The 17,097-nt window shown below is 41.0% G+C and overlaps 1 protein-coding gene across 1 annotated transcript; it reads left to right on the plus strand.

Moving 5' to 3' along the window:
* Positions 1 to 8,883: 8,883 nt before the first annotated feature.
* nfe2l3 (nfe2 like bZIP transcription factor 3) lies at positions 8,884 to 16,375 on the plus strand. The gene is made up of 5 exons (XM_050034103.1): positions 8,884 to 9,782; positions 12,090 to 12,170; positions 13,130 to 13,243; positions 13,428 to 13,896; positions 14,898 to 16,375. The coding sequence occupies exons 1-5, from the start codon at positions 9,267 to 9,269 to the stop codon at positions 15,671 to 15,673; spliced, it is 1,956 nt and encodes a 651-aa protein (XP_049890060.1). The 5' UTR covers positions 8,884 to 9,266; the 3' UTR covers positions 15,674 to 16,375.
* The last annotated feature ends 722 nt before the right edge of the window (positions 16,376 to 17,097 follow it).

A 17,097-nucleotide genomic window follows, 5' to 3' on the forward strand; every position in this document is an offset into this window, starting at 1 on the left:
CCAGGAAAGAGGCCTTTGAGAGCGCAGCTGTACGTTAGTGATTACCAGAGAATGTGGCGAAGTGGAAAGCCCTCGGGTTATTTAGTCTTTTCAAATGTTTTTAGACTTAAATACTTGAAAAGATGCCTAAAATTATCCAAAATAAGAGATATGTTCATTTGAAATGCTGTGCTCAACCGTGCCAGTTAGCAGTTAAAAGACTTTTAATTGCATATGCCAGCAAGGAAATTTGAGCTGCTGCATTTAAAAGACAGAATATGTTATTTTTGAATCATACAAGATTTAGATTTTCTTTCCTTTTAACCAGTCAGTTCAGCTAATAAGATTTGTCTTTGGTTTGGAAAGTCAAGGCTCTGATCTACTGTCATCTCACCCACTCTACCTCCCATGGGACCCCGAGCAGCACCACAGACCCGCGGACACAGACCAGAGCCCTCATCAGCTCTCCCACTCCTGCCTCTCTCTGGGGCCTCAGGTTTCCCTTCCATCCCTCCTGCCCTCTCTGCCTCCAGCAGCCCCCGCAGGCTTCCCTCCTCCCTCCCTGCATCAATTACAGCCTATCCCCTGTAGCGCCGGCCCCTCCCTCTGTGACCCCAGGGGTTACCGAGTCAGGGAGGTCAGAGGTCGTTCTCCCCACTGCTACCCCAGGCATCTCTCAGAAGTCTATGCGTCTGAAGCCCTGCGGCCCTGCATGGCGGCACCCTCGCCCAGCCAGGGGGCACCCCTGTTTTCGTCAACAACGGTCTGTTCCCGTCAGTCTCCTCTCGCAGGCTAATTGTTTCCCCTAAACATCACTTTCATATGCAAGTTTGCATTTAGAAATTATGTTACCTGCATAACAAGCTCCATGATAAAGTTACAATGCAACTTTACATGTTCAGTTACAGCATCCTGCACTTTTCCCTCCATTACCTGAAGCAAATTACTCCTGCAATGCCATCAGTGGCCCAAACTGACGATTTAGTTAAGTTTCAACAAGTTTCTACCATAGGTGTATATTTGGGGGGAAGAGGGGGTGGTGCAGGGTACACATACCCTTCAATATTAAGAATATGTGCATTTGTTTCCCCCCAATAAAAACATGAAAGAAGCAGAGGACTTTTGACAAAATTAAACAGATTTCCTTCATAAATTATTGCAGATAAGGCACAAATTGGTGCATAAAAATTAGGTGTTTGATGCCCAAATATTTTGGGCGGAGGACCCCCAGAACCCCCCATTTCATATGTGTGTCCCCCAGTGTCGAAATGAAACATACGCCCTTTGATTCTGCATGTTGGTACCATGTTGAAAATGAGTGTTTTTACTTTATCACATGCAGTGTGTTTTGTGGATCCACAATTTATCAAATCAAAATTAAAAAACAACTGAGAGACATTACGTTCGAAACGACATGTCATGTCTCAACCAAACAGCGATGATATCAATATGGAAAAAGTCCGTTTGTGACAGTGAAAATCAATGCCTAATGGGATAAAAGGGTTTACACACATCAGTTTCCTGGAAGATACTGGAAAATCGTGGGTACCTTGCTGAGAAAAAGTGCCAGTGTGATCAATTGTAATGCCTTTATATTCATTTTCCCATGATTTATCCTCAATACTAAATGTTGTAGCAAGTTCTATACACTTTAAATCTTTTGAATTTAGCATTAATTTTACCAAGGATATTGAAACAGAATTGCTTTAGAAATCAATGGCACTGATTCAGAGGTAAATCTCACAGCGAATGGCCAACAGTGAAAGGATGTAGCACACAATCAACCTGGTTAAACAGCAGGTCGATGAGTCAGGTCGTTTCGTTGACCACAGAGTTTTGACGTGGAACTCGGCCTCACAGAGCACAACTGTATTTCTGTCATAGTACCCAGACCGTGCAGTGTCAATACCAGACACATTATCTCTAATGGGAGAGTCTGAGGGTGGAGGGAAGAGGAGACAGTGGAAGAGAGAGAGGCAGAGAGACATGGAGAGCACAGAGGGACGGTATCTCTATTGATTAACTGGAAGAGGACCTCTACTCCACCCTCTCCTGTCCAGACATATGGGGTAATAAGGACCACTCTTCTCCACTGCCATCCCCCTCTCTTCTCCTCTTCTCTCTCCTCTCTTCTCCCCTCACCCCAGCTAGAAAGCCTTTTAATCAGCCCCCCGGGGAATACATGGATATGATATGGGAGAAAAAGGAGGGGAAGAAAGAGGGAGGAAAGGGAGACAGGGTGAGGGGAGTCCATTAGTGAAGCAGACACAATAGCTACAGGAACAGAGCGGGCACAGGGAGGTTTCCTTCAAGCACAGAGAAAGGCAGAGAACACATATCCTGTGTGCCTGCACATGCATAATACGCACAAAGTCCCTCCGTCTTCTTCCTCTAAGTTACACATAAGTATCATTTCAACATCTCTGCAGCACTGCACATGATGGTGTGCAAATACACGTCTGAGCTGATACCGTTCCAAAGTTACCAGGTCACATCATACAGGATCTGTTTTTCTGCTCGGCCGGGGCCATTTTCCTCTGTTTATGCAGGGCCTTTCTGTTTTCTTTTCCGAGGAGAAGGCTGCCAATCTCAGCGAGCCAGACCGACTTTATCAAGGCGGCCATCTCAGTCTCTGACATCAAATCCATGACTGCTTCTCATGCTGGAAAAAAAATGTTTAAAAAACTGTCAGCGCCTCGCCCCACTGCTGGGCCCCTCGGCCCCTGGACTCCAGAGATGGTGAGAGAAAGGGAAGGAGGGAGGAAGAGCTCTAAAATTGTGCGTGGTTACGGCAGCTTTGATATTTTTAAATATTGAGCGAGATATTACTGATCATAATTATGTCTCCAGTCAGTTAAACAGCAAAGAGCCCTATGGAGCTGCAACATTTCAATTAGTGAGCACAGGTTCCAGTTGTAAGGGGAGAGGTAAGGCTTTAAAATCCACAAAACTGGGATGGTGGCGCCTCCTTGTGGCCATTACTCTACTAGCACTTTTTTGGTCACAACAGTTGCTTTGCAAAATATTACCACGTTAGAGAGTTAAAATGGGGATAAAAGTCAGGTATTATTGTATGTTACATGTGGAGTGTGGAAATAAAAACATCAGCTCTGTATCATTGCCAATAGGAGATGTATAACTGCTGCTGGAATAAAGCAGAAACACTGTAACAGCGATGCATTTTTCACTATTACAACTCAATTTGCAGAGAGCGATCCTGATGTAAAATTACTTCCATGTGTCTCCGCTGCGGGGCGCCACAGAGCCTGCCAGAGCTGCTATCAGAAGGTTTTATGGTGATTTACGCTCTGTGATTGGCTGCTGGAGCCTCCAATAGGAGGTCCGGATTCTGGTTCGTTCGTTTGATTGGCTAAGCGCGGGTGTCAATCAAGCAGCGACGGGGTCTGGAGGCAGAGAGCGGCCAGTCGGTTGTTTTGCTCTCTGGAGGACAGAGCTCCGCTGGCTGTGCCCGGGCAGACACACACACACACTCATATACACACACACACACACACACACTCACACACACACAGCTGCAAGTTGAAAAATAAAATAAAAATAATAATTATAAAAATTATAAAATAAATAACAAAATCAAATAACTACAATTACCAAAATATTTTTAAATGTAAATTTTAGTAGCCTATATTTTTATATATATATATCTATAGATAATTATATTTTAAGGCAATTATAGCAAACCATTAATATGATGGTAAAGCACCTATTCACTGACCACACAGTTAGACATGACTATATATGTGGCACTTAACATTTTTGATCAAAATAACAATTATTGTTAAAATAATTTGGGTAGGAAATTATAATATTGTCCATGAAAAAATATTTTTAAATGTTTTATTTGATTTTCTAATTTAATTAAGGAGAGAAAAAAATATATTCTAACGTAAATTTAAAAAGTCACATTTGTTTTAACTATAGACACCTAACTGGATATAAAGATTTTTTTTTTATGTTATTTTTTTTTAACGCCATCATTCTTTTTTTTCATCAGAAAAATAAAATCCTCAAATTATCACGTGTGTTATTTCAAATGTAATATATGTCCTGCAAAATTAAGTAATCAAATAGGACTACATGTATGATATTTAACTGTTTTACTTTGCTAATTTTATCATTTAATTTACCTGGCAACTGACAAACAGTAAGTGGATTATTGAATAAGGTAGACTACCTGGGTTTATGCTCAAAATTAATATCTCTCATCCACTTTTCATGGAGATTGTAACTATGTGCTGCTCTGCCCCAAAAGTCTGATTAACTAATAATTCAATAAATAAATTAAATAAGTAAAACATGATATTAAGCAGTCGATTTAAAACTCATTAAAGTCCTAAATCTGACTCTAGACCAGCGTGTGAGGACTTTCAACGCGACTTCAAGTTGTATTTCCCGATAATGATAAATAATAAAGACAAAATAGTCCCATGGAAGTCACCTCGAGTTCCCTCAGGTTTCCCGTGAGCCTTTGCGGGACCAAAACACGAGCGCATGCGCAGTGGCCTCCCATCATGTACCGTTCCACCAATCAGGCTCGTCCTCAGAGGAGTATGTGGCGATGATTTAAGAGCTCTCCCCCAATAAATCTGTCAGAACTTCACAAAGTTGATTTAAATGTGTTTCACATCGTTATGAAAATACTTGTGGATTAATCAAGTGGCTGCACGCTGGCCTCAGATCAGTCGGAGCAGATTACTCTTCACAGATTTTTTTTTTTAAGCGACGCGATCTGGAGCGTTTAGGCTGGATTTGTCGGGCTACCGAGCCAATGTGTGAAGCTGGCATGAGGCGGACCGCACTTGTTTTCAATTGGGGGGTTTGTTGTAGCTTTGCGAGACTCCTGTGCAGCTTAGGACGCTCTTACACAACATTGCAGCCAGTGATGGACTACACCATGTCTCAGTGGACAGTTGGGCATTGTGTGAATATTATATTATTGTAGTTGGTGTGTGACAGTGTTGCAGCTGCATCCTAAACGATGCAGCCCAAAGTCAGATAAGCCCTACCAGACCTGTGCTCACTCTGCAGGAGGGCTCGGCTGTCTGCTGCTGAGACGGACTGCCAAGCTGACACAGGCAATGTGTGTTGAACTTGTGTCGTGCTGCATTGCTCATTATTGTTCCTGTAATTTCAAACTATTTTACAGACTTCCTTTTGATGCAGTGACATATAAAAGCCTGCAGACTATTTCCAAAAAGGAGTATTGTGGATTTTCATTGCACAGAAAAACTGCACTGGCCTCAGAGGCAAGTAGGTCCGTACAGTATAAAGACTCAGAGGAAGTGTGTGTGTGTTTTTACTTCAACAGGTTATTCTCACATTGCATTAACCGGGTGAAGTCTCCTCATTTTAACGTCTTGGTGGATTTTTGTTTCCTTTTATAGCCTGCGTGCGATTCTGCCATAGGCGTCACGTCAGGTAAAGAAATAAGAAAAATATATCAAATTAAATATGCATTGGATAAAATGCAGTCTATGCAAAAACAAAACAAAACTCCGTGTATTATTTTAACTCGCGAGGCTGTTAAATATAAAATATATAATGCATATAAAAATATAATAAGAGAGCTTATATATTTAAATATATTTACAAGTTTACAAAGTCAAATTTTTATTCTCTTGATTTCTTTTGAATAGGGTGTAAGAGCGATCTACAAACAGATATCCATTGTTGTTACCATTATTCGCCAGCAGGGGTCGCAAATGATCCGGATCACTGACACTGACTGTGTCTCGGCCCTCAGCAAAGTTCTACCCGGTGATTTGGAGCCTGTAGCCAGTCCTGTGTCTTCTGACCATTTCTGTCAGCATGAAACATACAAAAAGTAAAATTGGATTTGTCCAATCATAGCTCACGGCATCATATACACAGTGTGGGAGGTAGTGTGTTTACCTACAGTTTGTGGGTGCTTGTACTTCCCTTTTAATATTGTTATTTTATTACATTAGATTAGATTAAACTTTGTTGTCATTGCACAAAGTACAAGTACAGAGACAACAGTGACAGTAGGCAATTTTCACAGTGCAGGTAAAAGTAATGCTACAGTAAGACATTACATACAGAATAAACAGCCGAAGGAATGATATAAATACAGTACATACACTGTAGATAAGATTACAATATGAATAGTGCTGGTACAAATATGAGTACAGTATCGGTCAGACATATCCAGTATGAACAGTAGGCTAGTATAAATATGCATATGTTAGAGCCCATATCAGGTTAGTGTACGTAGCAGTGTGGCGTATGAGCCAGAATAAGCCTACTTCTGCTTGTGCATTTTTCTGTACTTTCACTTGAGTTAATTTTTGAATAGAAGACTCTAAGTTTTTAAGTTTTATTTAAGTGAAGGATATAAATGCTTCTTCCATCACTGGATATACAGTGCAATTCATGTATTCACCGTTTTCCTCCACAATACATGTTTTTTAAATGAACAACTAGTGTCTGTGTCTAATTCTGTCTTCTGGTTTTGTTTATCTGATTTCCCTAATCGCACGGCATAGACTAAACACGTTTGAATATGCCTTGCATAGCAACAGATCAAGTGTTATTCTGGACAAACAGACCCTGGATGTCTGAGTGTATAAAGATGTGACAAAATCACCCCTTTTGATATTGCCTTGATTAAAGCAAACTAGTTTATGCCCAAGAACTTGGAGGACAGACTGAGTGCCTCCAAAACAATGATGCTGTGTAACCTGTATCATTTGTTTTGTGCATGTGGTTCCTCTATGACTTCTGATTGTAAAGTTTAAATAAACAAACAGGAAACTAACAGATATATCATATAAGGCTTTCCGTTCCTTATTTTACTTTAGGATCAGTTTGTGTCCCTGTTGCAGTGACGGTTATCTGTGCAGGAGCCTATGGACAGTACATGTAGGTTATCAGTCTAACTCAGCTGGAGGGGACAACCTCATGTGCAACTTAATCTTGTTTCAGCATGTACAGCATGAGCAATATGAACAATATGGGGTCATTGTATATGAACAGGCTAAAGTGTATTCAAAACTATAACTATAACAATATGATTCCAGTTAAATCAACAACATGCTTGACTATAAAATAACGGACATGACAGACCTTGAAACATCCAAACGGTTCCTTCAAGGCCAAGGATATAATCTGACCTCATTACATCAACAACATCATCAGTCTGAATTGTACCATATTGATCTGAGACTAATATTTTAATTCAAATTACATAACATGTATTTTTGTGATAATATTGTGCTCAATTTAATAGTGAGTTCTATCTAAGAAGCCAATGCACAAGTATACCTCAAGATTAAACTTTTATAATGTAAAAATAGCCTCTTTCTTATTTCTAAGCCTATTACCATGAACAGTGCTGGTGTTATTTGAAGTATTTTATCTTTGTCCTCAGCAAAAGTACCAATGCCACAGTGTAAATGTGCTCTGCTACAACATTTCAGATTGTTATAGTAATAACCCCCTGAGACCCCAGCTTTTGTTTGGTACGCATTTTTAATTTCTCTGAGTTATTTGGGATTGGAAAGACCTGGTAAGTATGAAAAACTAAGCATTGTCTTTGAACAGGAAGTAGTTCTTGGACAAAAAGATGTCCCCATATGGAGACAGTGGGTTTATTTTTATTAGTCGCAAGTGTGTAAAAAATTATAAAACTTTCCATATCTGAGCACTGTTGTGCAAAACTAAAATTACAAACAATGCAACATTTGTTTAATTTGTTGTAACTCTACAGATTAGGTGTCACTGTTGAAGTCTAAAACTGTTCAGAAACTGTTCATTTCAAGGCCGGACATAGCTGTGCAAAATTGCACAACAATTTGTTCATTTGTAACCCTGTATTATATTTTCTCTGCTTCCTACTCCATTCTACGAATGTCCTTTTTGTCTGTAGGAACAGTCTGTCACACCTAACTGGCCTGTGTGAAATGCTAATTACAATATTTTCACTTGTTACTGTTGCTAAAATTGGTCAAATGTGTTGCCATATCAAATTACAGGTGTTTTTTAGCACAAATAAACAGGTTTCAACCATTAAATCTGATCAGCTTTTGCACCTTGTCCACTGTGTAGAAATCAGCTGTACAATGAGAAAAAAATTGTCCACAAACGAGGACAACAGGTCTAAATTAAGCGGAATTAAGCATAACATACTCATATGAGGACACAGGGTTTCGGGAGGTTAATACATATGTAGTTGAATTATTATTGCTGGTGCAGTGTAAGTAGAGGTGGAGCTGTTTTAGGTATTTCATATAGTGTTGGGTAGACAATAATTCATTGCATTTCATAAACTGGCATGTTTTTAATGAAAATGTAATCTGGAAAATAGGCAAGCTGCCATTAAATGGCCTACAGGAGCCTACTGGAGTGAAGACTTACTTTTCACTAATGATCATGGGTAAGTATGACCTCATCTGTTGTAGATGCACAGTGGGCAAGGTGTTTTGTAGACCTCAGGATTCCGCCGTTGGCTTTCCCCTTTGTTAGGGTAGTTATGTAAAGTTGAACAAGTTCAAACTGTAGTTCAGCCACTTACCAGCAGGCCAAGCATGGCACAAATGCAGGTTAGTAGCACAAATGTCCCGGAACTGCAGCTTAACCAGTTCCACCTCCTGAGAAATCCCTTTATGATCAATGAACTGATGAATTCAATTATTTAAAACGACAATAAATATATTTGATTTGTATTTCTGGAGTAATATCAGTTTGGTCACTGCTATTATCTCTGTAAATGATGTATGTGGTTTTAAATGGGGTGAGGGCTGGAGACAGTTAATAACCTACCCCTGCTCTCATTGGTCAAAACGACAACTGACATTACTATTGTCCAATCACAATCTGTTGCGGCAAGCTTTTGCGTCCAATCAGCTTGAGCCATGCAAATTCTGAAACGAAGTTTCCTAGTAGTAGCACACTACTGTGACAGCATTTAGCTTTCAGATGTTTCACTTTCTGTTTAACTGTTAACGCAAGGAAGGTTTCGGTAGTTAGCGGTCACCGACGATTATCCTCTTCGCTGCAAAGGACTGAAGAGCAACATTCCCGCTATGTTTGCGCCAATAGGTTCCAATTAGCCGGTTATTAAAGCTGATAGCTAACTGCTAACAGCTAGCATTGCTATCTAACGATTTCGCCGGTACAGGCGGACCTCTTTGTCTGACAGGGGAAGGCGTGCTCTTTTGTTAGGCTTTTCCCTTTGTCCATACGGGAAAGAGGAACCGTTGGGCCACTATTTCGCAATTATCTGCAGATTTGAAAGTATTTAGAAAATGCAAATCGCGAAAAAATACTTCACAGAAGGCCTGATTCAGTTAACGATCTTACTCAGTTTGATTGGAGTTCGTGTGGATATCGACAGCTACTTAAGCGGATACTATACGCCTCTGATAGAGATTAACTTGGGTCCTAGCTCAGCCTACACCCAGACACCCTTTCATAATTTGAGAGACACTCTTGACGGATACAGTGTGCACCCAAAATGTCCCGAATTGGACTATTTCTTTGCAAGTCGCCGGCTACTTGACGAAGTGAGGAACCTCGGCTCACCGCGGTTCCCCACACAGTTGAACGCATGGCTGGTGCACCAAGTGTCTGCTACTGACAGTGCTGACTGTGGGCCTTCAACCAGCAGCAACAATGACACCAACACGGTGCTAGAAAGCAACGGGGACGAAGCAAGACATGACAATCAACACCTGTCTGACAGTGGCCAAGAGTTGTGCCAAACAACCACTGATCGCGGACATGGGCCTTGTAGAGCTGGAGCCAGTGGGTTTCTCAAAGAGGCAAGTGTGTGTGTGAAATGTAGCACAAAGTAAAAAAGACTGCTGCCAGCTAAGCTAACTTACATGACCAGGACAGTTGGCTGTCTACCCAAAGTAATTGACTGAGATGGTGAATTAGAGTTAAAACTTCCTCAAAGCTAACGGAACAGCTAATGCTATCACAAGCTAACTAGCAACACTAACCCATGCTAAACAATGCTGTGAGTCCATCCAACAAGGAACTTATTATGTAACATGTCCTGGTGCAGGAAACAAGACAAGCCAATATGATAACCTGTTGGCAAAACTTGATATGTACATTTACTACCAGTCCTGGGTCACAAATTGCAATAGTTAAGTTCTTGTTTGGTTAGATTAAATGACTTACATTCATTATGGCAATTTGGTGAATGGGTTTAAACAATACCTAACTGGTTCTGTTAAAGAAGTGACTAAATATAACCAGTTAACAAGACAGTCTAGTTAGTTGTACATCATCAAAACAATTCAGTTAACTGTCTGCTGCACCTGTCACCCTTCACATTGGAAGTTGTCACACAAAGCCCTGTCTGAATAACCAGGACAGTAGAAAAAAAAACATCACAATAAATAAGACCAGTGTATTATGGGACCACACAGCTGCAAAACTACTATTTGTCAAGAGGTTTACTCACTAAAAGCATTGAAGTAGTGACAATGATAACCAACTGAAATTGTGTTGTTTGACATTCCTTGTTGTCAAGTGCCATCTGTAATCTGTGACCGCGATTATATTTTCAAGACTGTAATCTGTAACCCAGTGCTTTCTATTCAACTCTCCCAGTGATCCAGTTTTTCTAGCTCAGGCTAGAAACAGCTGCTTGGTGCATGTTATGTCCTGAGGGCAGTTGATGCCGCCAATTGTGTAACTATATCTCGTTTCTTCAGACTCAGCCGCCAGCTGTGGGCCTTGAGAGGTGGAGAAATGAGGCTTAGACCCGCACCCTGTTTGCTTACACAAAAGCGGTGGTCCATACTTGGATCACTGATCCCTCCCAGGGTTCTTGTTCACATGGATAATGTGATGTTGACACATCTTTTATTCCTTACCAGCTCTTTTGTGAAATAAGTCAAAGCTAAACTGCTTGTAGGGTAGGATTTTGTAGTTTTTGGAAATACTGTGTCTTTAAAGGAGAAGACTACAGCAGTGATATGAAAGTAAAAATCAATAACTATCTACATGCACTCAGTGATTTGATGCAGAAAAGCTACTCTAGTAGAATTTGACAAGCTCAGACAGAGCCTAGGCAGACCAGGGCTGCTGCAATTTATAGGCTGTCATATTTTTGCCCTTAGCATTAATGTACAAACTGACTTGGCAGCCTTTCTGTTTTTGGAATGAGTGAATCCATCCTCTGTTATCAGTTGGGCATTGAAAATAATTTTTTGTCTGTGTGTGGCTTTGTCAAGCATGTTGTGTCTGTGGCAGACAGCTTGTGACCTACATTAAAGGCCTTACTTGGTATATCAGGAGTGTCTGACAGCATCTTAACAGGGTTAGGTCTCAGGCTTGTTAAAGGGGATCAATACCTTTAAGGTATCACCTGAAATAACCCACTACCAAGCAGTCAAAGGATTCCTGCACTTGGTTCTTTTTGTACCCAGATCTAGGAAAAAAAAGACTATTCGTAAGGTTTTGCTCGCAGCCAAACACTGCAAATGTTTTTTGCAACATGTGATTGGCCCACTACTGCAGCAGTTACAACCCATACAGTCCCTGTTGTGATGAACTCTGTTTAACAGAGCTGGTGGTTGAGCGTGCCGAGATGTCACCAAAACGTAAAAGGATGGTGGCATTTTACTGATAAATGTTGAATGAAGTAGAAAACAATGTGTAAAATGAAGTACTCTACTGGTATTGGTAGTGGTACTGTAATTTTTTAAACGATACTTAGCCGTCTCTGACAATAATTAGCCTTACTGTTAGCATATTAAAAAATTCTAAGCCCCACTTTCATACACAAATACACCAGCTCACACATGCCCAGACCTCAGTTAACAGGACAATGAAAGTAGTTAGGGTTGAATATAGTCTGTTCAGTCAGTCTCTGCTCCCTCTGCAGTTGCAAACCTTCTCTCTTTCACAACAGCTTTCATTTTCTAAGCTGTATCTAATATCTAATATCTAATATCTGCAATCACCAAACCAGAAATGTCATGCCTTTGGATGTCAGCAAACAAATTGACCGTTTTTCTTTTCTCCCTCTCTTCTACCCTGAATCCTCTGACTCTTTTTATCCCCAATTATATCTCCCCTCTCTCTCCATCTGCCTGTCTATACCCTACCAGGAGGAGGATGCCACAGTTAAAGAGGAGGAAGAACCTGTCCCACTTACTCAGCTGGCTCACAGTTCCTCACTGGAACAAGAGGTTTGATCTTGGTTGTTCTAAGTTGCCTTTATTGGTAAATGTATACTGTTATAAATGCTTTATGGTTAACTGATATGTAGCTGTACTTGTTTTTCTTTTAGGAGTGCACATTACAGGATTTATCTGTGTGTCACAATACGCTTGTCATGCTTACATAAGATTTACAAGCACGTGACAGTGGTGAAAATGACGTGGTGTGTTTTTATAAACCAGAAATTCACGTTCTCACATGACTTTATTACTCAAATCACAGTGTTCTGATGACTGTGCTGTTTTGTAACACTGTGTAAGATTAGGGACGGTTAAGTACAATAATTACTGTGTGTCTCACGGGGAGTCTTTAATGTTTCAGTTCCTTTTCCCACTACTGTATACAGCTAGCTTTTTCAAGAGAAAGGTGCCATTAAGCATTTTAACGGTTTTCTCTTGTATTTTTATGTCACATTTAAGCATATAATGTGATACAATTATAAACTGGTAGAAATACTGTAAATCAACAATACAGCTGTATCTGCCTCAGAAGTTTGTCAGTCAAATTGGATTTGGCTGTTCAATATGAACATATGAGAGTTTGAATGGGGTTAGGTGGGATGTGCAGGGTGACAGTAATGTTCATGTAATACAGTCAGCAAGCCAAGTTAGCCCTGTGAACTATTGTGTCCTAACTACGCTAATGACGGATTGGAAATGTGGCAGAAAACAGCATTAATTTGGAGCCTGAGCGGGCAAAGTCTCTCTTCCTCTAGACTCACCCTGGGTTTGGCCCCCGCAGCTGTCTGTACCAGAGAGCAGCATGAAAATGAGGAGCGCTCACTGTGCATCTACATCTGGGGACCGAATCGTCCCCAGAAGTTCACGGCACACTGACTGACAAAAAAAACAAACCAAAAGCAAAACAAAACCGCTCCACTTCCTCTGTCAGTGCTGTATTGTATGTTTTTTATTTCTGCCTATTTCAGAGTCTGCTTGAAGGCATCACTGCACTGTCTGATCCAGCACGCCATCTTCCTCCTGCCATTGATATTGACCAGCACTGGAGCAGTTTACTCTCTCTGTCTGTTACTGACCTTGACGTAAGTCTCACGTTCATTAGACACCTGAATTTTTCATGAAGCTTAGTATCGATATGCACACAGTAATGCAAAATCTATGAATCATCACAGTGTTACAGTGTATGCAGAGCTTTAGCGTCCTGTGATGATCTATGTATTGTTAAGGTTTTCAAAAATCCAACACAAATGTATGTCTCATGTTTAGGACTTGGACTCCCTTGTCACTGAGCGTCTGCCAGACCTCAACACAGACATCACCAGCGCCATCAGCCAGGATGTCAGTCTGCACGATGCTATGGTAACCAGTGCTGGAGTGTTTGATGCAGTGTCTGAAAGAATTGAGCCCAGGCCGGTCACCCAACAACAAAGACCCCTCTTCCGACTGGAATCCACAGGCTCCTTACAGTCAAACGCATCACCAGGGATGGCAGTGGGCCTGGCTGCCCTCCCCTTTGCTTCAGTATGTAATTTAACTGGAGATGTGTCATCACATAGTGCGCTGAGTGGCTGTCTAGATGAGGCAGTGTTTGACCAGATCAATCAGCTTGGTTTGGAAGGCTTGGACACCCAACTGATGGGTTCTCTGGAGAGCATAGACCCACAGGTCCTTGGGGACTTGGACTCGGACTCTGGTCTCTCCTTGGAGAGCAGCTCTGGAGGTCCAGTCTCCCCAGGTTGGTTCAAATCTCTGCTAATAATTGTAGATTAAAGGGGAAGACTTGTATTTTTCAACCTGGATCCCATTTTCTCATGTTTTTATGTCAAGGTGACAAATAGTAGCAAATTTTTTTGCAATTGTTCCAGTATTGAGGGGAATGCTGCAGCCAGCAGCGGTAAAACAGGCTGTCGTCTAACTACTCTGGGCATGTTGGCACTGTCAGTTGCATCCACTAAAAGGTCTTCTTTTTGTCACTGTCACGTTCAGATTATTATTTTAAGTGACTCACAACTTATGGAAAGGATCCACACAGAGACAGACCTTTTTGTTTAGGTCTAAGATCCTGTTTTTTAACATGGCAACAGCCTGAAATCAATATTGGCAAATCTGTCAGACTCCATTTAAGTAAACAGTCATTTTATTATTGTTAAAAAAACCACTTTATTCAAAGTTAACAGAAACAAAATAAAACTCAAAAAATCATCTTGGTTCCTCTGTCCAACAGTCACCAATTCTGGTTTGGTTGAAATAAACTTTTTAACGCACCCAGTTAGATGTAAATATATGCCAGCTCTATACATGCTTAAGTAACTGTTGATTAAAATGGAGTCTGGTAGGTTTGGCAATGACAATTTTGGGGCTGTTTTAGGTTAAACAAAAAGGTCGACCTCTGCAGAGATGGCGTCCATAAGTTGTCAGGCACATAGAATAATAATCTGTCAGTGGCAAAAACAAGCACTTTAAGAGGACGTACATTCACTGATTGAATGCACGTGCACTGAGTGGTTACATTGCAGCCTTATTCATCCCTGCCAGATGCAGCAGTCTCACTCAATACTGGACCAGTTTCAAAAATTATTGTTCCCATTAGTCACTTCGACACAAGAATATGGGAAGACAGGGTCCAGACTGGAATATATTGAACCTACCCTTTAAGTCATTATTGCCATGGCTTGTGAAGCCAAGAAATTGTGTGTTATACATGCTAATACTATTATAACTTCCTCACTCATCCAGACTCATCCGAGATGTCGTCGTCATCCAGTTCATACTGTGAGGATGAGTGTGGAGCTACAGGCTACAGCAGTGAAGCGGATTCAATCCCCTCAAAAGGCATCATGGACTACAGCTCCATGTGGTCACCTATTGATCTGAGTGAGAGTGTGTGGCATGACCACAGCTACTCATCTCCTGCTTCCTTCAACCAGCCATCAGTGACATTTCCTCACAAAGGTATCAAAGAGGAGCCTCTCAGCGATGATGATGATGATGGGCCAAAGTTTGAAGACAGGGAGCTGAGTCGTGATGAGCTCCGTGCCCGTGCCATGTGCATCCCGTTCTCTGTCCTGCAGATCGTCAACATGCCTGTGGAGGAGTTCCTCGAGGTCCTCGACGGTCACGGCTTCTCCCCGGAACAGGTGACCCTCCTGAGGGACATTCGCAGGCGGGGGAAGAACAAACTGGCAGCGCAAAACTGCCGGAAGCGCAAACTAGATGCTATCATGGGTCTGCAGGAGGAAGTGGAGAGGCTGCATGCTCAGAGAGATAGACTACTGAGGGAGAAACAGCTTACAGCCAAGACAATGGGTGCTGTTGGCCAGCAGATAAGGCAGCTGACCAGAGATGTCCTGGCCCGGCTGAGGGATGATACAGGACGGCCCCTGAACCCAGAAAGATTCACCCTGCAGTGCGGGGCTAATGGGAGGGTTGTGGTTCAGCGTGTAAGACGGCCTGCTGTCTCCACATCAACAGGCAACAAAACAGACAAGAGAAAGAAGGAGAAAAAGCAATAATGCAGTATTGCCAGCTGAGACTTGAGCTTTTAGGTTTTTGGATATTTCTGAACTTACTTGCCTGACTCTGGTTTTGGGATCTCCTCTTTTGTAAAAGTGTGTGTGGATTCACCGCTGTTGGGAGCCTAAATTGGCAAAAGCTGCAAAAAAGAAAAGAAACTCAGAACACAGATAAATAAATAAAAAAAAAATCTCTGTAAATAAAATTTCTCATGGGGGAAATGTAGCTTACACACTGGACATTTTGTTTTGCTTATGGAGTTGGACAAGGCACCCACGGCAGTTCAAGGGATCAGCTAAGCTGCTGGCGAAGCTACCGGTCTCTCCTTGTGCCTGTTAACATTAAAGTAATTGAGTCTTTCTGTTTTTACAAGCAAAAACATGGACAACCAGGCATGTCTTTAGTCAGCATGGCCAGCAGTGCGACACTTGCTGGAAAGAGATCTCGGAGGAGGATTCTGTTTGTTTGTTTGTTTGTTTTCTTGTTGCCTCTCTGTGTATACTTTCTCAGTATAAGGAGGAGGTTAAAGATTGTATTTATTAAAGTTTCTGAGGTGTCTGAAATCCTTACATGCAACATGAGACTGTCGAGGACAGTATCTTTTCTTCATAACGGCAAGTTTATCTCAAAGTGGTGAGAATTATGGGACATAACCTATCTAAAGTTTACAGGTTTGATTCAGATATCTGAGGGCATGTACTAGAAATTTGTACTGAGATGTAAACAAAAAAAAAAAAAAAAAAAGGATTTCCTTATGTCTTAATGACATACAATATACCAATGATTAAACTGAAAAGGCCTTAATTTGCATTGGAGAAGTGTTTTGGTTACTGTGTGTGCACACGTTCCACAAATGCACACAATGTTTTTAAGGGGCTACCATTTTATGTTTTGAATTAGCCGATTTGTTTTCAAGCACAATTTTTGCTTCATCCTTTCATTTCAGTTACTTGAGTATTTTGGCAAGATTATATTCTACCTCACGCCTTAGTATAGATTTTGGTTAAATAAAAAAAATGGAGAAAAAAAACCCTTCCCCTTTTTAGGGCAACTTAAATGCACTCACTAACCACAAATTCTTCATTGTGAAAATTTGGCCCTGAAAGGACCTAAACCATCCAGTTTCTGAAATAAATAATAAAAATACAATCACCAACTCTATTTAATGTGACTGAATGTTGTTTGGATGTTGCTTTTTTTATACATTCGAGATTATCTGAGAGTTGAAGTCAAGTGTTAAGACAAGGTTATCCTATTCATGGGCACACCTCTATACAGTGGGCTAAGTGAGTGATTTAAATGGAGAAATGTGCATGAAAAAGTTAATAGTGTGACTCATTAAGTTTTGTTTTGTTTTGTTGTTTTTTTTAACCTAAATCCTCACAAATTTGTATTTAATTTTCTGGTTTGACCAAGAGTTTAC

Source organism: Epinephelus moara, chromosome 22 (genome assembly GCF_006386435.1).
Source record: "Epinephelus moara isolate mb chromosome 22, YSFRI_EMoa_1.0, whole genome shotgun sequence".
In the NCBI taxonomy this organism is placed as follows: Eukaryota; Metazoa; Chordata; class Actinopteri; order Perciformes; family Serranidae; genus Epinephelus; species Epinephelus moara.